The sequence below is a fragment of the Varroa jacobsoni genome, unplaced genomic scaffold (assembly GCF_002532875.2).
Source record: "Varroa jacobsoni isolate VJ856 unplaced genomic scaffold, vjacob_1.0 scaffold_338, whole genome shotgun sequence".
Classification (NCBI taxonomy): domain Eukaryota; kingdom Metazoa; phylum Arthropoda; class Arachnida; order Mesostigmata; family Varroidae; genus Varroa; species Varroa jacobsoni.
Window position 1 is genome coordinate 260,705 of NW_019213240.1, and position 22,336 is coordinate 283,040.

Genomic DNA, 22,336 nt, shown 5'->3' on the forward strand with positions numbered 1-22,336 from the left:
TAATCGTTGTCCGACGACCAGCCATGAGTCAGTTGCGATCTGCGGCTGGTCGCCAGCCTGGCGAAGGATGACAACGATTACGGCAACAGCGCTGCTTTTACACATCTATCAATGTTCCTTAAAGGAGTGGTGACGTATTGAAGAATAAGAGGAATTGATTGCGAAAAGGATACAATCGAACGTGCAGCTAAAGGCTGAGCGCACGGACGTCCACTTACGAAAATACATTTAGCGACAACAAGGATCAGCCAATTTGCCAACGTTTTCATTACGACAAATGATAATAGCGAAAAAATGATCTATGAAAAGACAGGAATCGACTTAAGGAGGCCGATCCAGAAGCAGCTGAAGCGAAGTGGAAAAGAACATGCTGGGCTGAGGAAAAGAGGAGGTATCAGAAGGAAAAGTGGAAAAAAGCTTTTTGAAAGAATGGTTGATCTATATGTGCAATTGGAAATGGACTGGATGAAAATGTCTAATAACAAATTAAATCGAAAAGCATTACTTGAATCTTGCGGATGAGGTAAAGGGTCCGTATCGAGATTAAAATCAGCAGGGGTGCTAGAGGGCAACATACAGGTGGACATTTTCCTACCGCTGAACAGGGCGTAATGCACCGTGAAGTGGCCAAACGGTATGATTCTCTTTGTCACACAAGAGACGACCAAATCAATAGTTGAAGTACAGAGAACGTTTGAAATTCTAGTACTGCTCGTCGATCAGTACTCAGAAGCACACGTTCTGCTTAGGTATTCACACGCCACACGTAGTGCCGCTTAGGAGCATAATGATACCCTCTATAGGAAAAGTTAAGAGTCTGTAACTGACTTGCCGAAGTAGCGATCAACGGGCGCTCTCTGTAGGGGTGGCAAAACTTGCGAGATAATCACTGCTAGCCAATTTGCGTAAAGCCGCTACACCAGGACAAAATAAATTAGGGCGATGGGCGGTCGGGAAGGGGTATCATCGAATGTTGACCCAACCCTTTTTCCTGCTTACCTTTCCACTCTTTGTTCACTATATCCAAACCCAATATTGTCTAGTGAACCGCAGCGTCGATGCATTGTTGCGCTAAAGTGGACTTTCTGCTGTCAAGCGTAAGTGTGCCATCGTTCATCATAATACTCTACCTGTCCATTTAACTGGCTTGATAGATCCGCAGCCGCGAAAACATATGAATGTGTATATCTCACATTAAATATTTGTGTGTATACATATTTGTGTATCCGTGTTTATAGCCCCATTGGCCGTGTGTACTTGAGTACTTACCGCGTGCTTGTACACGATTATAATGAGATACGATGGTGAGTATTTAAGTGATATGTTGACGGGAGGTTAGGTAGCGAAGTTAGGTATCCGGCGGAAAGTTTGTTGGGGTGACACGATTCGGGCTAATAAGCTGTGGCTGTGGTTCTGTGTGTGTGCGTGTACTAGCCACCAATTGTGTCGGTTGTGCGCAAGCAAGGGAACGAACGAACGTACGCGTGCATGCGTACAGATCTATCGCCCTACCTGCCTGCGGTCTCTATGATTGTATGGCGCATGTAGCACATAATATGAGTGTCGCCAAATCGAGTCCAGACAAGTATCTGTGAATTAGTGTTTTCTCTCTAGCTTTCTTTGAGTCACAAACATTGCAAGCAGAAGTGTGCGAGTGGTTGTGGGACCCGGAGTGGTTCTAGCGAGCCGGCGTCGAGCGTCGCACAGAGGTGAAAGGGCCGATTAGGCAGCGACAGAATATTGGTGGCGGAAGCGTAGGTTTGGGAAAGAGGAGCCTAGGAGAAGAGGATCGGCAAGGCACAAGCAGGCCAGAGTACGAAGCAAATTGCGCGCAAAAGGGGGAAGGGAATAAGGCTAGTTTTAGCCTTGTTCTGTTCTCCCCTAGGGGCAGAGAACGGGACTATGGTAGAAACGGTGCACGGCAAACAGCTGGGCAGACAAGGTGCTTGGTACTGGGTTCGCGAATGCGTCTAGCCACAATAACGACAGGGACAGCAGGAACAAGCAATTGTGTTCTGAGCCATATGATGCCATGGTGGCGCGCGGTGACGGGAACAACATGTCGTCGAAGAGATTTCAGGCAGCTCGGGAGAAGCTGAGAAGTTGGAGGGGATGTTAACGAGACTAAGAGCGAATGGAGCCTGAGACAGGAGCGGCGGCAATCAGGCGCGCAGAAATCTCCTGGTCGTCGGTGGTTTTGGCAAAATGTGAACCGCGTCAAATTGAATTCAGCTCGATGGGGAGAACGAGCCATCCAGTGAGTTTCCGTTAAAGATTAATTTGCGAAATCTGAGACTAAAGAGACGAAGGATAAGGAAGGCGCAAGCAAAATGCTTGAACTGAATGAAGGTTATTGTCCTTTACAGCAGACTTTCAAAAACGGACCCAGGCAGAATACTCTAGGATATTAATGTATTATATGTTTAAACTGATTTATCTGAAATTCGCAAAGATTTACGCAGGAACTATAAATAGTCGTTCGCAATTCGAACTAGGCAGCCCGCATGATAAATTAAGCATGATAAAAAAAGTAACTACGCCCCGCTTACGGATAGCAAATCCGTTAAATCGACTAGCCTTAACGCTTCTCTCATTTGCGCACGTTATGTACTAAAATTAATTTTAGTTTCATACAAAGTGCGAAATTTATGCAAATTCAATACGTTTCATGATTCCCTATGCAATAGTGCAACGTTTGCAGAACAGGATATCCCTTTTAATTTAAACTTAACTAAATGAACTGTAGAACACAATGTGTACGTAAAACTGCCACTGTCCACTGAAGCACAGGACGAGAACGCATCGAACAGCTACTGCTCTATGAATATATCGGACTGCAATGCCAGCAGTTGCTATGGAAAAACTGTAATCTTCTGATGAAGTTGTGTGCTTGACGTTTAGATGTGTAAACTTTTATTCTGACAGTTTATGTTCTATTGTATGTAGTTCTTACGAGGTCAACACGACCAGTTCTTTGATATATCTGCTACAGAGCATTGGTTTTGGTCACTCAATCGATCAGAAACCCTGTAAGTGCTACGTGCCGTTTCGGATTCGACGTATCAACTATTCTTCTAACCATCCGAGGCATGTTAAATGCCCAAATTGTCATTCTGTTAGACCTTGGGGACATCTTGCACGCCAGTCCTATCCCGGTGCTCATGTTAGCTTTAAAACTCGACAAATTTGTAGGAGACCTAACTCTCCAAGGTGGGTTTAGACAAGAGATTGACTTACTCATACGGTATGCCAGGTTATTGTTAAACAGCCAGTAGAAACCTGATGTTAATTTGTGCGTGTCCAAAGTAGCTCACAGGCATATACCTCTGAATATAAATCGGCGATTCTATTGCTGATATATTTTTTCTGTCGGTGTCTGTTAGGAACGATAAAAAATAAGCAAAATGATGAATTGATTTTGGAAGCCGCAAAAAAACCTGATTTTGCTTTTTACAAGGTGCCCTGAATTTGTTTGTTTCGATAATCGCCATGGACGATGTGGCCTAATGAGATCTACGTTTTAAATGAAAATAACTGTTTACAGAACAGGATGTTGTTTTACTTGCTACGTTTGAATTTTACGATTTGTTTGTATCTTCGAGAGCCCTATAGAAACAAAGTACCTAGCAAACACATTTACTCATACTAGCCGGTGACTTCGACCGCGATCTTTCGACTCTCGTATAATCGCTTTAAAGCTGATCGTGCTTTAGAATCAGCGTTCCAGACGAAGGGGCTGCAGCCGCGGTTATCTTATTTTGAGCTAACTGTTTTAGATGGACTCGTCCGTCGACCAAACCGCGCAGGCCATGCCTCCAACGCGACAGATACGCAATCATATGCGGGTGTTGTGTCCTTAAACGTTTTCTCCGCCTCTTTCGGCGAACAGATTGGGCGAAATGAAGACTGGAACAAAATCAGAGAAAAAGACTCAGCGCTAGAAGGGGGCCGACGGAGGCGGCCACTATACAAATCGTCGGTAGGCAACAAGTCTACCTACTACTACTGCTGCGAGGACATTTATTTTCTGTAGACCTGAGCTCTCTAAAGGTACACTTCTCGATTTGCACTATACATCCATAAATATACGTATGTAGTAATTAACATGAAAATATTCCCTCAACATCTTCTTTTAGCTTGCACGCAATAAGCTCACTGTGACCACTCTCCTCAGCTACTACAGCTATCGCGTGTCGCAACTGTACCTCACTTGTGCCGCTAGTCGGAAAAGTTTTGCGGGCATTGGACAATCTGCTTAGCACTGACTGTTTCTAGCGCCGACCGTTTGTTGCGGGTTCCCTAGGAGGTGCCTTTTGGAAGTCTGCTCGTGCGAAACCTGGACCAGAACCCATTCGAAACGATAGAGAAAACGCAAGTCAGCCAGGCCCAGGTCAGCTTAGCTCGGTTTCTCTCGATAAAGGAACAGGACCAAATCGAGGGGTATAGGGTGACACTGCCGCATCCAGTGAGTCAAAACGAGTCTACGAAGGAGCCTTGACAACGGCAGCACAGACTGAATGTCTGTGTAAACTCAGGCCACTGTGCGATGCAGGACTGACTAGCTAGTCGGCAGGGTGAATTAGTAATTATACGTGTTGTTACAATTTATGCGCCGTCTAGGCTGTGAACACGCCGAAGTGGCCAGTACGAAGTGAGTGTGAAAGCAGAAAACCAGCGGGGTGAGTGCTTTCTTTAGGGAAGTGCCTATCCGAAGCGATTAGCACGGAAAAAACACGGAGTGCGAACCTACGCCCAGCAGAAGCAGATTTTAATATGCCCTTCTATATGTTTTCAAGATGTCGATCTGTCTGCGATTCCACCGGACGTATGGCAGCAGCAACGACATATGGGGCAAGTAAGGGATATATTTGTAAATTATTACAAATTCTCTAATTAAGCATCCCATCGTAGTGTAGCGTAAACGCTGTTTAGTGCGGTTGCGTTCGTGACGTCATACTGTGACGCACTTCTAAGAAGAACTTAGAACGTCGTTAAATCGCTTTCTGAACTACATCTACCGCAATTGATCACGATTTATGCATTTTCTTCTGTGCTATCGCGATCATCATGGACAACCTATTTTATGGTATGTTATCATTATGAAAGAACTATGTATCACGTCGACACTAATCAACTTAAATAGGGCCGGAAGTGTAATCATTGTATCTGAAGTACGTGCTTCCGTATCCTTTTAAGCGTGGGTGTAACAGGTAGAAATATACATAGAGTGTGATCAGCCACGTACATTCAACTGAGACATGCCAGTACGTAGCTGTATGTAGCAGGTAATTCTATTAAAAACCACCCTTGAAGGAGTGGTCCAAGAATTAGCAAAGTGATAGAAGAATGCTAGGGCGCACGAAGTAAGGCGAAGCGATGCAGCCAGATCCCGAGGGGCGTTTCCCAACTCTAGGAGTGCTGAAAACCTTCTGTGCCACTTTGGCCATCTGATCGGCTAACCAGCTATTTCCAAGCGTTCTCGTCAATTTGACTTGGTAAAGCGTTTAAGTTTCTAATTTAATCATCGTTTCAACTGGAATAGTAGGCCAGCCAGAGCATCTCGAGCTCTGTACTTAACAATTTCGATTGTGGAACTAACTAGCGCAAGTTCCACAATACTTAACTTTTTTAACTGAAACCCACCAAACATGTAATTGTATGCTAAGGCTCAGGTGAATACGGCTCGTTGTCTATAACGTGTGCTGATAATAAAATCGCGCTCTTCGTCTGGCTTCTTTCGTCGATACTTCGATATCGCCGATCATCGCACAAACACTCGAAAAGAGTCTCGAGCAATGGTCATAGATTTCAACAGAACTATTATTTACTACATATTTATGTGAGTATTCCTATGGAAGGAAGATTTAAGGAAAAAATTAAAAATTAGTAGGAAAGATGTGCCGAAGTATTCATATGGCATACTCATATGACGATTTGTACCGTAGTAAATAGTGCGTTCTCTAAAGGGCTGCAACCCGCACAGCGTCCCTATGTACATCGGACATCTATTAAAACCGCGTTTATCCAGCTTTTTTGACCAGCTAATTGTTTCCGGTGGCTAGGTAGATGAGTCCGAGAAAGATAGAGACGGCACAACGCAGAGAGATGTCACTACATTCTTTCGATAAACTCTGGCAGAGTTCAATCACTGCGCTCTAACCAGAGTAGTTTAAAATGAGCGCCTTTTCCAGGATCTGGAAGAAAAAGAAGTTGTTAAGAGCCTATACGCTAAGTGTGATACCTACCTGAAATAAACAATAGACATTTAGAAGACGCACTTGAAGGCCTTGCAACTACACTCACTCTATAGACAGGCGAAGCCAATACGACCCCGTCCTATGTCACGAAAAAAACACGAAACCGATTTTCATCTGCTAATGAACACTCAGTGTTCCTTCTCAGCACGGAAAAAAACACGGAGGAAACCTTCTCAGCACAATACTTTATGGATTAGCATATAAAAAAATCTGATAACTTTTAATTTGGCTTGCATTGCTTGAAATATATGTTCAACATTTATGCCATCTAATGCCAGGAGACGAAGCTTCATTAGCTATAATAAGTTTCATGTTAATCATCAAGATATCCCAACTTGGACGACAATAATTCCGCTGTATGGATAAGAAACTGCGTACTTTTTACATAGACGTATCATATCATTGCTTATTGATTGAGCCTGTCATCGCCCTAGCCAGTTTTACGTAGTTGGAATACCTTTTGAAGGCTTCGTGTCAGGTACAGTGAGAAAGTTTATTCAAGTTCCATATTCCCAGCACTAAACTGGCGGCCCAGATACGAATAGCTTCCGCTTTCCTTCTCGCCCTCGTTCATTTTCTCTCTGATCTTGGGTAGCTCTGAGCCACCGGAGCACGCACGACTTCACGCGAGCTCACGCCATCGTATTACTACTGCCGGACTGAGCATGGCTGGAGGATCGGCTTGCGATAGCCCACGGCAGATTCTTCGCATTCCCTGTAGACGGGAGCAGCAGGTGCCGCGATCAAGCCTTTCGCTGGCTGGCTGGCTGATTGTCGGGCGGGCGACAAGAGTATCGTGTCTGTCTGCGGAGCAGACAGACACGATTCTTGGCGCTACAGCAGTTCGAAGGCATCGGGAAACGAAGGGACGAACTAGTGTAGGGAGAATGTAGGTTCACCGTACTAGCTACATAGCAGCAGCTAGACTCAGAAGCGCCCCGCTCGAAGCTCTCCCGACTATACGTACCTGCACTTGACGCAACGGACTACCCTCGTAGAAGGCCGACTCCCCTCTTTGAGCTGCAGCCGCACTCTACACGAAGCGTTCACATTACTGCCTATGGAGATATGAAGACACCTTTGAAGTCATCTCGCGACTATGGGTATGGATACGCAAATCGCTTTGTTCGGTGTGAACTGTGGTTGGTCTGGTATGATGCGCATGGCCGAGGACCGTGCTGTGTGTATGAAGTGCAGATGGATTAGGGAGCAGGCATACATTAACGTGTTGATCTAGGTTTGAATTAGGACGTAACAGGTTGCCAATAATATCGGTCGAAGGTAATTGGACCCGATTCAGTCGAAGCGGCTAGTGGAAATTATATGACTGTGAATGCTCTGTGAAGACATATGATGATATTGAAACATGTGATCATAACTGGGCTAACAACTGATTGCTTAATATCTGAGTTGTAGATGAGAATGATTAGAGGTATGCCTTTGAAGGGGCTGTGGTCCACTGCATTGCAATGACTTGGGCTAATCGGGTCTACTTAGAAAGCGATTCAGCCCATAGATTCCCGAAGACACCGTACAATTGTGTAAGTAGCACAATTAAAGATTATGCTATTAGTATATATATATATATACATATATATACTAATTTTTTAGGATTCGCGCAATAAAAAGGTCAAAATTATTTCGTATACGAGAACAGACCAATTGACATTGACTTTAAACACAATTGTTCTTGCCTATAATCGCTTAACCTAATTCCGCTCGATAATGGCATGCTTTAAAAGGATAACAGTGACTGAATGGCGACATTTATCAGCCAGATGATAGAGAAATTTTTGAAACCCATTACGCCCGATGGCGGTAGGCGATCATGTAACGTATCAAACCCAAATAACGAAAATTTGCGTTGGCAAGCGGGTAGACTATAACACTGTAAAAGTGGACCATCGCTAAGGTTCATATATATGATCAAATGGACTCTCGCGCCTTTAACACGGGGCTGGCTCGGTTTAGTCACTCTTTTTTGCCGAAATATTCTGGCAACAATAGCTCTGCATGACTAAATTGCACATACATTTTTCTGTAAACTTAAACTGTAGAAAAATCGCTGGCAGTAGAAAAACAATAACGAGGCTAAATGATGTCTTCAGGCCCAGAATGACTTCCTATTTTACGAAAAGGTCTTACGAATCGAGGTGGTTTCGCAAGACCTATTGATCAAGAGTTTGGCGACATCTAGCGTTATTGCAATAGATGCGGGTGGTATCCGCAAGGAAAACGTCGATTTTACATGAATGCAAATAACAGTACCTCTTGGGAACAGATGTGTCCGTAATGGAAATGGCTGTTACTATAATGGGTTAAGGAGTTGTGCAGAAGCGGACTTTTAACGGGCACAGCCGTCGGTTGCACCTCGAGAACATCCGACACAGCAAGTACGTTCTACGATAGAGTATGTAGCAAATGTCTCAGTTTCTCTATGTTAAGCAACTTCGTCGGCAAACGATGTGGCGGACTTTATCCCAGCTATTTCTATAGTCAACTCATTGAGCGGTCCGTTAGTGAGTCAATACGTTAAACAATAGTGGGCATTCAGCACTTTTTGTCATCTGGAGGTATCTCCGTTGTATAATAGAAAGCACGAATCGCAGGTCTATGACCTGCATCGCTATTGCCTGGGCGACAACAATGTCTGCGAACGGTTCCGCACTTTTGGAGGCCCGAAAAACCGTTCCCATTAGAATCGTCAATGCTTTCTTTGATATGAGAGCTGTGCCTTCTGCAAGGGATTTGAACATCTCAATGAAATTCCAATGTGCGCCCTTTGCCGCGGTCCCGTAATTGCCCCCAATTCATAGCAAGACTGAGGTCAACTGTCATCAGTCTAGTAGAATAATTCGACTTAGCCTTCACACTCATGTTGGAACAGTGAGCAAGCCGACCGATACGCTTGACTTACTTAATATGATTTTTAAATCGGCAAGTACAGCATCTACATGTGATTGCTCAGTGGGAAAACACATTTCATCTTTTTCGATCAGAGAAATATTTTTCACTCTAACAAAGATTCGCTGGAGATAGATGGTTGACTGGTAGAGTTTTCCATATCCGTACACAATTGCACCATACGCTTCTGTTTAGCTTAAGTGAGCCTAGTGCGCGAAAAGTGACTCTTATGGCCGCAAAAAGCGATCAGAGCCTCATCGCGGTCTAAGAGCTAGCTGACGACACCTGTAATTCGGTGTAATTTCAATCTAAGTCCGCGCAGTTTTCTCGCAACATAATATTATCTCTCTCATGTTCAGTCTGTCGCGTTCTCCAGAGCGCAGAATGTATGGTTGGCTCCAGGTGGCTGAAAGTCCGCGAAGCGGACCAACCTCGCTATAATATTTCTATATCCAAATGGCAGTTTCATCAGCGGCTCTTTTTAAAACCACCTGCGGTGGAGGAAGCGAGAGAGAGTGCTTTGAGCTGACTGCGTCCAGGGTATGCAGTGCTGCCCGTCGGAATGTCAGCCTCGACACATAAAATATGTCTCCACATTAAGTTGGCTTAAGATTCGGCTTTAATATACAACCCGGATTAGCACGGAGGAAGATACCCCCTACCGAGGACCGCTACAGTAGAAGGAAGTAGAAACTAGCTCTCGTCGGGATTACCCCATTGCCGCAACGGGCGGTAGCGGGGCTGACGGCCGCTGCTCCACAACGGCACAGCTACGACCAGTGATCTGCTGGCGCTAAGAGTCTCTTCCCTTGCCGACTAACTACAGATACTACATACTCGTATAGGCTGAGCATTAATCATCATCCACTTTTCCACGATTTATTCCAAAGATCCCTCCGGAGCTGCCCGTATCCATTTAGTCAACCCTCCTTGCTAATGTCCCGTCAACTGGGAAAGGCCATCTTAGCTTAAGGCACAGCAAGGTAATCGAGGTTAGAGGTTCAAGAAAGAGGTTTGGGTTAGCGACCTAATGGACTTTCACCCCAGCGACGGCAGCGCTGAGCGAGCTTCGGTTCGCTCAGCCAAGCGTCTGACAGTCATCGCGCTTTCTTGCGATTGCAGGAATCTGGCAGGCATCTATGCGGTGTCTATATGACGCTAACTGCATTCATGGCTGTCGTCGATGTTGTCGAGATTGCTAACATCTACTCAGCAACTTTGTAAGGGTAACAGGCAGGGATCGCATAGAGGATTGAATAGTATCTATTAACTGTATCTACAGATACTCAGAAAATAAAAACTGTCTGAAAAGATCAAATAGTGCACGGACGTCACCAGTATCAGCGATGGTGGTGGTAAAACTTAAATGTTTGGCTATTTTTATGAAGCGCGCTAAAGACTCTAGAGGCAGTAATTGAAGGTAAAGATAAGTAAGAAAGAGAGAACGTATCAGGGAGATTAATGAGTACTAAGGTTGACCGCAACAATCAATGCAGATTTGGATGAAAGATTAATTGAGCGTAACAAACGATACACCCATGCCTGTGTGAAGAGTATAAAAAACGTGCAAATACCCCATACGCCCCTTAATACTAAATGATGGGTTTATTTACTATATATATTTATTGTAACCCAAAAGGCTTCTAATCTCGATAGTTCTACCCATGGGTTCGATACCAGCCAGCTCATGTTGTAGAAATTATACTTCCGAAAGTTATGTATTTCTTTCACAATTAGTCTCTTAGAGGACAGACTGAGATCATGTCAATATTTCCTCTGAGAGTACAAGGTTGCTGGTTACCTGCTCTGGTTTTCTGCTCTGACTAGACGTTGTTCAGGGCGTACGGTTCCTAATAGCCTATTTGCGCAGTCAAGAGAATTCCATTTCCGCCTGTAAAACGTGTCTACTAGCTAGAAGATTTTTATCTATCGTATGCTTGCTGGTGTTTTAATATTTTCACAGTGATCGGTCGTCTTCGAAAATGTAAAATGCACTTTTTACTTCGTTTCCACCTTCGGAGCGTATGTTCAAGATTTGAAAAGGGAGTGAATGGGTTTAAGGCGGCTTAAATTTAGTTAAATTTTTTAGTTAAATATCTATTGGTGTATATAGCCGCACTTGTTTGGCATTGGGTCTTATTGAAGTTCGTTTATTCCGCCGAAAACTTATAGTGAAGTACCTTAACACATAACTTTGTTCTATTCGAAAGTCAATGCACCTACAGCCTAGCTATTCTAAAACTAGGTCATAGTTTATTCTAGTGTTACGTTCCATAGTGTTTTTATGTTGGTTTGCTGAATTTATTTACAGCTGTTAGCACCAACGAGCAGTACTATGTTGATCGAATCCGCTTCTTACAACAACAACTCAAACAAAAACATGCGTTACAGATTTTCAGTTCAGATTGATGTGCGCAACAACGTAAACGTTCCTGATATCAATTGAATGCAGCCAACGTCACACGGCGAGAGCGATATTTTAGCCCGAAAGTCTGAGTTTAGGTACAACACGAATATGGGTGGCAGCAGGTTCAGAGGCGGTGACCTCTTCTGCCAGAGGCTCAACAATACTACATAGGTCCTTCTCTTTAAACACCTATAAAGTGCTAGATCGTCGGTCGTAGGCTTCCGACGGTGACAGAATGTTGTAGGCTTTCGATGCTGAGAGATCGATTCAACGTTAGGGCGAAAGCCAACTTCAATGCGTCCCTAGAGCCCACCGGCCAATGCTTTGGCCGTACGACCGTTTGGTCGGTGAAAGCATCTGACGCCAGGCACAACTACACTCCCGTTAAAGTATCAGTGCACCGCTACCATCGTCTTCGAAGCGTGGCGCACGCTAACCCAGAGGCAACTATGCTCTGGGTAACGTGCAGTGGTCGATGCGTCCAAATGAATGCATTGACCGACTGCGGGCAATCGGGCGAGCGAACCAACGTTGACGCTGTGAGGTGGGCGAACAGAACAGATGTTGAAGCAGGTCGGTCGGTCGGTCGACCGTTGTTGCTACAACAGTTCTATAATATGATGTGGCCAAGCCAGCCAATAGTGCGGGCGGTCGAGGGTGGTTCCCCACGATAGTGGTGACGAACGACGACCCGAGGGACGATATTTTTTAAAATGAGCATTACACAGACACGGGGGCATAATATTGACAGGAAGCTAAATTCGTTTCACAGAAGTCGCACGTCTGCCGACGAAATCCATGGAACAAATAACAAAATAGAGGGCTCAAAATAGCATCCCCGCTATACGAGATCTATGAGGGTGGACCGGAAGGAAAGGTTAAAAAGATGAGGTATTGTTTAGTCGTTTATTTCAAGCAGCATTTGAAACACGCCGCAAACATGCAGATGGAAAGCACCCAAACGGGCTAAGAAGCGCGCACCTCTACCAACAAAAGAGTATTTAGCCAAACCGATACTGGGTGATCCTAGCTATTGCTGAAGTGCTCCAGGTTCAAGCTTGGGTGTTTATGTCGATAACGAGTGAATGTCCCCCGTAGCAATCTAAGCAGGTGTTTCGATTTATGGGTCATTTAGATTTTTAGGAATAAGGAGTTACAACGCCTATGCCCGGATAAAGGACACATTGCAAGTTGCGCGATGAGGACTGATTTTGTATGAATTAGAGTTTGCAGTAGTGGATGTCCAGATGGGTCAAACCCGGTTGTGCGATGGGCAGGTGTCAATAATTGAGTTATCTTGCGTAAACAGAGGAAGTTCCTTAAAGGCTACTATTTAAAGGCTCAACTCAGTCTCGACAAAAGATCGATTCGACCATCGTTTGCTTATGTGTCCAGATTATATGGACACACTCCATCAAAAGCGCAACGATCATTAACGAAATAGAAGCAACACTTCCCATATGCCGGTTTCAGCCGTGCTCGGTTGAAATGAAAGACACCTAGAGAAGTCCTTTATAATTCATCGTAAACTTTCGATGGAATGAAGTTCGATGGCAATATGGCAATGTTTAAAATTGCAAGCGAACAAATAGTGGTAGATTTGGTGTTACCTCCCAGCGTTTAACTCAGGTACAACATCAAATGGTAGCTTCAAAATCCGGGGTAGTTAGTTTTGTGCTAGGACCAGCAGTTTGAGGCGATGCCTAACTACAGCAGTAACAAACGCAAAAACTCCGAACATCGAAAAAGAGAAAAGGTTAAATTTACCATTTGAAAAGTCTATTATTCGTTGTGCTCTAATGCTATTGCAGTTGCTTGCTTTTAGTAAGTTAAAAATATGCCGTTCGGCACACTTGTGTAGGTATAATTTTGTAGCTTGCGGATTTCTAAGAACTTTGCGCATAAAGCTTCAACACGATCTTTCGTTACCAGTTAAACAAAGTTATGAAGTTGATTGCAGCTGGCGGCTTTCATTGAAAAAACCTTTGTTGCCTCGGTTTGTCCGAAACCCTGGTTGAGATGGCAGGGTATTAAAAAAAAAACTCACGACAAATCAGTATATTATACGGCGATATTAAGCCTTTCAGTTTAAAGTGAAAATGCTTCTGTTGTGCTTCCTTTTAACATCAATTAACGATTCTCTAAGTTTACTTGATTGCAAGTTAGGCTCTTTTCAAATATGATTTTTGTAATCATGGAAACGCTTTCTCCATAACGCGCGTGAGCGGGTCCCCGTTGTCATGTCGAGGTTTGCTGGACTTTCGTTCAATATAACCCCGTACATAGTAAGCTACTGGTGTAAATCATTCATGAACATGCTTGTTTTCTCAGGCAGTCTACCCTGCGCTAATCGGCGCTAGTCCAGCCGAAATGGCTTTTACTCACAAGGGGGTACACCTTTTAGATCGGATGCAAGCCAATTAATTCTGCGTTTCGTTTCTGTATGGAAGATAAAAAAAAAACAACTCTTGCCAGATACAAATGCAAAACGATCTGCTGTTTCATTCCTGAAGAAAAAACAACCGAATAGCAAATGACACCGGTCAGATTTCATAAATAGTTTTATAAGCGTCAGAGAACATCTGTCTGATTTTTATAGCATACGGTGTGTGTCTGAGATCTTCATGGCAAACACTTTTTCACATCAAGTTTCTTCAACGACTTCGCTCAACTTTCGAACTGGCACTGGTTTTTTTTTGTGCCGTAAGTTTTTCGTTATGTTGTGTTAAAGTGAGATGTTTTTTTCTGCGGCCATATGCGCACCTGTGAAGTCGTAGACTGATGATTTGAGTTAACTAATAAGCTTCTAGTTTTGGTAGAGATTCGTTCATCGGCGTTGAGTTCACGCGTAAAGATTAAAGCTTCGGGAAACAAGCGCATTTTCACCGTCTGATCTATCTCGTCCTTGACCAAAGTTAAAAATCTGCCGCTGTATGGGACCTGAACTCCATACCTGAGAGGACTGCTTAAGGACCGTTTTTAAAATTCAATAAAGGCATTTTATAATGCCTGGAGAATGCGTTTCATAGCGATTCATTATCTGAGATCGATAAGGGCCGCATGAGAGCACTTTTTTAGGAAGATGGCAACAAAAAAACCCAGAAAACAAAAGAAGACTATTAATCGATATCTTCTAGTTTAGGAGGTATACTCACAAATTAAGGGCCAGGAAACAGCATGTGATAGGTTTTAAGACAGAATTGTCACCAGAAACGAAAGGTGGCGTCACCGATATGAAATAGAAGAAGTAATGCGTAGTTCTAAGAGATACGTCTAAATCTCAAAAAGACCATAGTTTGCGCTCGGTAGGGACCTAGGAATGTTTTAGGAAGAACCTAAAACATAGGAACGTCTTTGAAGAAACAGGATGCTTAATAAGGGTCGGTGTGTAGGCCAGTTATGTCGACTGGACGAGGCTGTCCAACAGAAACGGCCAAGCAGACGACGTAGACTCTTCACAATAGTGCAAGATAACATGTGGTTAAAGTTACCTCGGAAGGGTTCGAGTGGTATATATACTTGCACTCACGTCTAATTTGTGTTTGAGGGTTATCACCGTTTCGGATCACTGGAAAATGTTATTGCTATCTATATGACGGTGACAAGAGCCTTAAAGGCCGGCTAGACAAGTTTTTCAATTCCAGATTTGAAAATTTCCGAAAAAGGGAAACAATGAATAATAGGTTGTTATAGTTCAAGTGAAACACTGCTCTATTTGTTCGACTTTAACCTATCCCCTAACGTAATATAGGTTGCATAGAATAAAACAAATAACGTAAACCCAAAATGTTCGTGTGCAGCTAGCAGCAGAAATTCTAGCGTCTTTCATAAATAAACGGCACGACGAAAACTCTAAGCAACCGTTATTAATCAGTTTTAGAGGGTAGATTATTATACCATATATATCTATTGATTGAAAAGTTCATCACTTACAAGATGATAGTTGCGTGAGTATGAAAAAAACTTGGCTTCGTCGCACTTCGCTATTATTAAGAGTATAAGATCAACGTAGTCCTGAGGAACTGGAAGACGGCATGGCGCATCCATTTGTAGAACTTTTCATTGCTTTAATAACCGAACGCTTATCAAGTTATTCGATGAGCAAACTTTGGCACTGCGAGATTGTGTACGCAATGCGACAGTAATACTCTGTAGTGCCGCTCCAATATATCAATCTAAACTCGATCAGATTGCTCCGATGATTCGGTGATGGAGCTAGTTAAAATCGAAAGTTCGTCGACAGTAACTTCATTGCTATCGAGTTCCTTACTTGAAGCGCTAGCTGACAACCGCTGTACCAATCTCGTGTTGCCTGAGCGGAAAAAGTCAATTAGCTGATTTAGCATATCTTATTAAGGAGGAGAATCGATTAGGCCAGCATCAACCGGTCTCAGGTGAACGATATTTCTACAAAAGTCATGGTGCTACCCAAATTAATAAAAGGAGCTGTAAAAGCAGCGTGTCAGATGGAGACGCCGCTCACAAAGCTGGGACTAGTTTAAAGCTATGCAAGATTAAACACCAGATTAGGAATTCACCATACGTTAGTTATCCAAAAGAAACGACCCGAGGCTTGTACGATACCCTTGCCACAATAATAAATACCCGCATATACGGTAAAAATCGCCTACACCGCCATATTCTTTCATTTATTCTACCAGTCTTCGCACATAATTTTACCTGCATGATCAAGAAGTAGGTATTAGTAGACTTTGCATTAGGCCATAAATTATATTATAACCTCTCTAGTCGTTTGTCCGACTTAAACTGCAGCCTGCAAAAATAAGGATTAAAAATTGCAGGAGTCACCTATTGTATCGGCTAGCTTGATTCAAGCCGCCAAACAAATTTTTTCGTGTAAACGGTGCTCTTGGATACCTAGCTTAACGTAATGTATTAGCACTTAAACTTATCGAAGTAGCGTTTTACCGTGACTATACTACGTCTATAAGCTACCCTCTACAGGAAGTGCGCCCGTAGTTTACCTAATCCTAAAACCAAAATGTTTCGTTTGTTAAGGTGCCTGAATAAACCCGTAAACCTCTCAACGTGTTTCGGGGGGGAGGGGGAGGGGGTGCAACTTCACAGCGTCAAAGGCATGTGCCGATAAATATCATGCTATTATGAAGTACAATAGAGAAAGGAGCCATAGGTCGAATTGGGGGCATCGCAACTGCGTGTCTTCCGTCACAATGATACAGAGAACGCAATGGACAGATTCGCGTCAGTTATGTCTGTGTTACTGCTTAAAACATAGGTGTTTAAATATTTTGAGATAAAAAATCAGAGAGAATTATTCTACGTGTTTGCGTTGTATATCTATGCGGCATAGGCTCGTCTTTGTATGGGAGAAATTAACGGCATATTTTTCCTAGAACCATGTCGTTTAACATACAATATAACTTTTTTTATATTTATATATATATATATACACACGCTCTTTGTATAAACTGCGAGAAGCTGTGTTATGTAGTCCTTTATAAGTTGTTTGGGACCAGGCCTACGTCCTTTAGGATGATTTTATTTGAATTAGGCGTTCTTGTTTCTACGCGCTGAGACAAGTTCGCACTACAAATATAAGCCAACTGATCTTTTTCGTTTTAGATGAACTTAATTTGTTTAAACAACTTAGTGCAAAAACCGTTTCTACTTCAAAGGACAGTTCTCAGTAACCTTATATCGTTGCCCACTCAATCTAAAGCTTCTGCTTGTAAAAAGCAAATCCAATGAAGGGCATTTTCTTGTTTATGAATTATAACTGACTTGTGGTGGTTCTGTGACAGTCTGTGTTTTCTATGCGAAACAAGCTCGTCATTTATCTACAATTCTAGAAGTTCTACAAAATGGATAGAGTGGAACAGCATTTCTTTCAAACAGAACGTGAATGTTTAATAGTCACGAACACTGCGTTCGAGGCTGGTCTTATGTGTAACGATGATAATGATAGACAAAAAGATTGCCTAAGAGAACCATCGTTATGGGATCTCTGACTACTTAGATAGCAAAGCTTAGCGAGAAATAAATCCACTTCTTGTTATACAAATCAAGTCCTGTCAAGTGTTATTCTATCGTCATTTTGTGTGATTTTCCAAATAATAGTTTTAGCTCTCCCAACGATCCTGGTTCCTAATACTTTTAGTGCACCCTCAGGACCTTAATGACTTGTGCTCAGTCTTCAAGAAAAGTCCGTCCTCCACCTAAACAAGAATAAGCGAAGTCAGCGCTTTTTCCGGTGTTGATTCCTGGAAGGAGGCTGGAATTAAAGCCGAGAAGAACCTGCAGATTTGCCTCTCGTAGCCCTCCTTATAAAAGTATGTGTTAAGGTGTGTTTTTGGAGTTAACGACTCACGCTACTGGAAACTTAGCAGGTACTGTCAGTGGAAAATCTCTGAATGTTTCCGTACACCCTGTAACCTTGTCGCTCACAACGTAAAAATACTGCCTTGGTAAGGCTCGCGGCAGGCCTGCGATAAGCATTCTGTACATATAATGCGGATACAAAAGGTTTCCTCAGGTGCGGGCTACTTCGGTGTTGGAACAGCCACGCATTTCATGCTATTGAATGTTAGTGGCATAGGAGATACAGCTTGTCATACAAATTTTTATTCGGAAGATTAAGTATAAGTTGAAGATAGAATTGAAGAGCGCCTAAAAGAGTACAGCGGAGGAGCAATCTATGGATCTGAATTCGATAGTTTCTCCGACGAAATTTCTAGTACAAAGCATATTTGAAAGGTTTGCTTCGAAAAGATGCCATCTCTAAAAAATTCTCTTTCCATTAAAAAACGACTCGCTTAGAAATAGGTACAGTTTTTATATCCACTTGTGTTTACCTGTGTTGGCAGACTCATTTAATACAAAACGCGCTAAGTATCTTACGTTAATGGGGAATCTTTATGGTTAAGGAAGTGTCGGTACTACGTTTAATGAATTCCGTTACACAAGCAACTAATAGGTATACACATGAGCCACAAGCAGTCTGGTGGATAGGTAAACCTAGGATTTTTTTTTGTTCTTTTCTGCGTGGTATACTAATTATAATTATTCCTATGCCTTTATTCGTGCATTACATTCTTGTAGGAAAAGTATATAAATATGGTAACCATTGTAAAATAGATCATCGTACGTTGTGCGGAATGTAAGTTGAAGCTGTTAGGGATTGGTAATTCAAATGAGAGCGTACCTATTTGTGAATAGGAAGCGTATATTTACTGTCTTTCAGTCCGCGTATGTTCTAGCATTTTATAGGTTTTATTATTTCAATCAATTTAATACGATAATAACAAAATTTTTTAAATAGAACGACGAAAATAGGTCTGTAGTTTTTTTTCTATGAAGTTTAATACAACATCAGTATAACGATAAGGGCCCCATATAACAGGAAACACAAAATGTTAAACGAGAGAGAGACCGATTGGTGCTCTAAAAAAATACGAATCATTCTAAGGGTGTCTAGTAAATAGTACAGGAACAGCAGATAAAAGGCGTTGACCGGTCAAGCGCCGACGTCATGAATCACTATCACTAATGACTTATATTCAGATTGCTTGTTACATATAAAATAATAACATAGATACTAGACAGCCTATTAAATAGCAAGCACAGGATGTTACAGTTGTAAAACAGCGTATTTAGCATGCCATAAAAACTATTCTATATAGGTATTCAATGAAAACTCCTTCTTCTGAAAAACACCATACTAAATTATGGATGTATGAGACCATCTGAGAAAGGGTGCTAGCTCGGTAACAGCAGGGACACCTTGCCTTACCAACAAATAGCAATTTTTTGCTGAACAAGTTGATCAGTCGCTCTCTTATTCATTGTAAAGTTCTCCCATATTGGCGTCAGCCCATATGACGTACAACGTGCTTCCTTAGGATCGATAGAAATGAGAACTCACGTGCTTCCTCAGCTTCGGTTATAATTTTCACTACGGCATCACCCTTCGTCGCATTAGATTATCATCTCTCTGAGCTTAAAAATCTATAGACGTAGCGGACCTTCCCACTGAATTTCATCGTTCCAAGCCTTAGCACGGTCGCAAGTTCATCATCCAAAATAACGTAGTTTACTTTATTCCTAACAAACTTCTATGTGTCAAGTTACCGAAAGCTATAGTACAGTTAATGTAACTTACATTTCTCTCAATATACTCGAGTTGAATTGGAATGTAATTCTGGTAATTTCAGAATACCATTCAAGTTATAAACTTATTATTTGCGAGGCCACGTTTTGCCTTCCTTAACTTAACCATTTAATCCATATGCCTGCCATGTGTAACTCATATAAATAAGTTGCGCACATTTAAATCACAAAAAACCGAACTTAAATAGATAACTAAGACGCTAACACAAGTGTTCCAGGATAGAGTCCTGGCTTGTATTCGGTATAAAGACGAAGTGTAACCCTGTTAGAGCTCGAAACAAAAATAATTCTGTAAAAAAACAGTTCTATAGTGGGCAGTCCCAACATGACCAAAAATTAGGTTCCTGGGTAACACATCTGATTATGGTATAGCATTCAGATATAGCGATCAGAAAGACTATGCGACTAATCAATGTTCATATCACAGTTATAGAAAGTGATACTTATTTCAAACAAGACCGTAATGATTATGGAGCAATTAACTTGACTTTATTAACATGTGTATCTAACATTAACATACTTATGTGACAGGACAGAATTGTATTCCCGTATTTAAGCGTCGGGGTCCCCCTTCAGAACACAATTCTTTTGTGTCTCTGCTTTTTTTTTTACTAGGCAGTCGATAATAATATTGCGTAAGAATACATACTTCAGTCTTACGTAAAAGAAAAGAAAAGAAAACACTCCCTCGTCTGCAAAAGGCATTAGTCAAATTCGCTGTTACAAACTCCTGAATGCGTGTTTGTATATACCTCGATAAACATATGGCTGTGTTTTTTCGAAAATCGTTTGGTTAGCCAGAGTGCGTTTGATGCCCTTAGCTCCGTAACGATAACAGTGACACAGACAACGGTGTTTATCCATTGGCACTGCTTATTTAGCATATGCTACATTATTCTAATAGAGTTACATTCTGCTTCAAAATAGAATATTCTGAACATATCGTTACAACGTTGCGGCCAGCCCGTGCGCTATAGGTGACTGTTAGCGTCTTGCAGGCTTATCAGGCCCGTACTTATACTCTGATTGCACAGTAACGCAACGCTATTTCTATTGAGGCAACTGTCTGAAGTATGACCTTGAGGTATAGTCATGTATCGGCATAATAACTTGATCACGTAAGTTAGTGTTCGTGCTTGTAGATTACATGCCGCTATTTACAATACTGGACGCTGACAAGGGATCTATTTGAACGGGGATGCGCACTTCGTCATTCGAACGTTTGCATTTCTATATACTCCTTTAATTATGTACAAGAGGTTACAATTGGCGTACGTTTTTTCCAATAGCTGCAACCTTCTCCTCTTTTAGTATTAATCGTCCTACGTAGATACATTAAGCCCTTTTAGGTAATTTTAGCTCATGAAGGAAAAAGCCCGCACCTGCCTTTATTATATTCACCAGCTCGGCGGCTATCATCTTGAGAAATATTCTAAAATGTTCAACCTGAACCATGGATGGATGGATGGGTGTGTTTGTGCGACCAATTCTGCTTTACGTTTGCCCTGGCAGCATCATAAAAGGCCCATGGCTTCTACCAGTACTACACTTGGCACACGCTCGTCCCTGTAAACCTGACCCTAGAAGCGTCCCATAGTGTGATATCATGATTCGCGCCCTTTCAAACGATGTCCTTTCCTATCCGACGATAAATTTCACTAGCTCGGCAGTAGGTAAGTTTGTCGATTTATTCATTCTGCGTATTTGCACGAACTTAACAATTGCATTGTGTACAGTAAATCCGGTACGATTTGTCCTACACAGAGCGGTTTCCTTCATCTTCGGTCATCAGAGGAAGCGGAGAGTAATCGGGGGAAGGCTAAAAACTTTCTTTTTAAAATAATCAAGGCTTCCTCGTATTTCTCAAAAAGACTCACGTATTCCTCAAAAAGACATCCTCAAGAACTATCGTGTTACGTATAATCTGAAATGTCCACTGACTGTCACTTCGATTACGAGATTGCAGAACGGTATCCATATTAGCTGATAAGGTCGTTATTTCTACGTCCATAAATGACGAGATACGATCGGCTTGAAACTGTGAACATCACACTGCCAGGAATTTGTTTTCCTCCATAACGAAGGAGCGGTAATTGCCTTCCTTGGTGTTTATTTACGATTTCTCTTTTCTTAATCGCAGTCTCGTTGCTGTAACAGACGAGCAGTGTCAAGAATTGAGTCCAGCGGAGGGGGCGGTGGTGGAACGGGACTCGAGGGCGTCGCGAAGGGCGTAAGGCCGCCCATTGAAGCGATACCAGCGCCCACGCGATCTGCCTCGTCATCCCAGGGGTCCACCCCCTCCGGACAAAATCAGGCAAGCGTATGATCTGGAATTGCTGTGTACCGGACGGATGGCGGGTCACGAAGAGGAAGCAGAGCTTCTTTTGGAAACGGCGCGCAGTGACGTACGCACCATAGCGCCGATACGAGGCATAATGCTACCGCTGAAGTAGCGCAGAAAACAACTGAATCGAATACACCTATACGACAAACAGATACACGCATCATACAAGAAAAACAGATGAAGAAATCATGTTGGGAAAAATCATGTTGGGAAAAATCATTTTGCCACTGTCGATGTTCATATGGTCGAAACAAGGATTCTTGGCGTCTCACTGGG

The 22,336-nt window shown here is 42.5% G+C and overlaps 1 protein-coding gene across 6 annotated transcripts in view; it reads right to left on the reverse strand.

The window, feature by feature from the left end:
- Positions 1-20,183: 20,183 nt before the first annotated feature.
- The window catches only part of LOC111259475 (uncharacterized), a 73,026-nt gene continuing 70,873 nt past the window's right edge, over positions 20,184-22,336 (reverse strand). For all 6 annotated transcript variants that reach the window (XM_086967924.1, XM_086967923.1, XM_022831525.2 and 3 more), the window contains one exon: positions 20,184-22,196. In XM_086967924.1, coding sequence (XP_086824050.1) covers positions 22,027-22,196 — 170 coding nt within the window. In that variant the 3' untranslated portion in view covers positions 20,184-22,026. The remainder of the gene's footprint in view (positions 22,197-22,336) is intronic.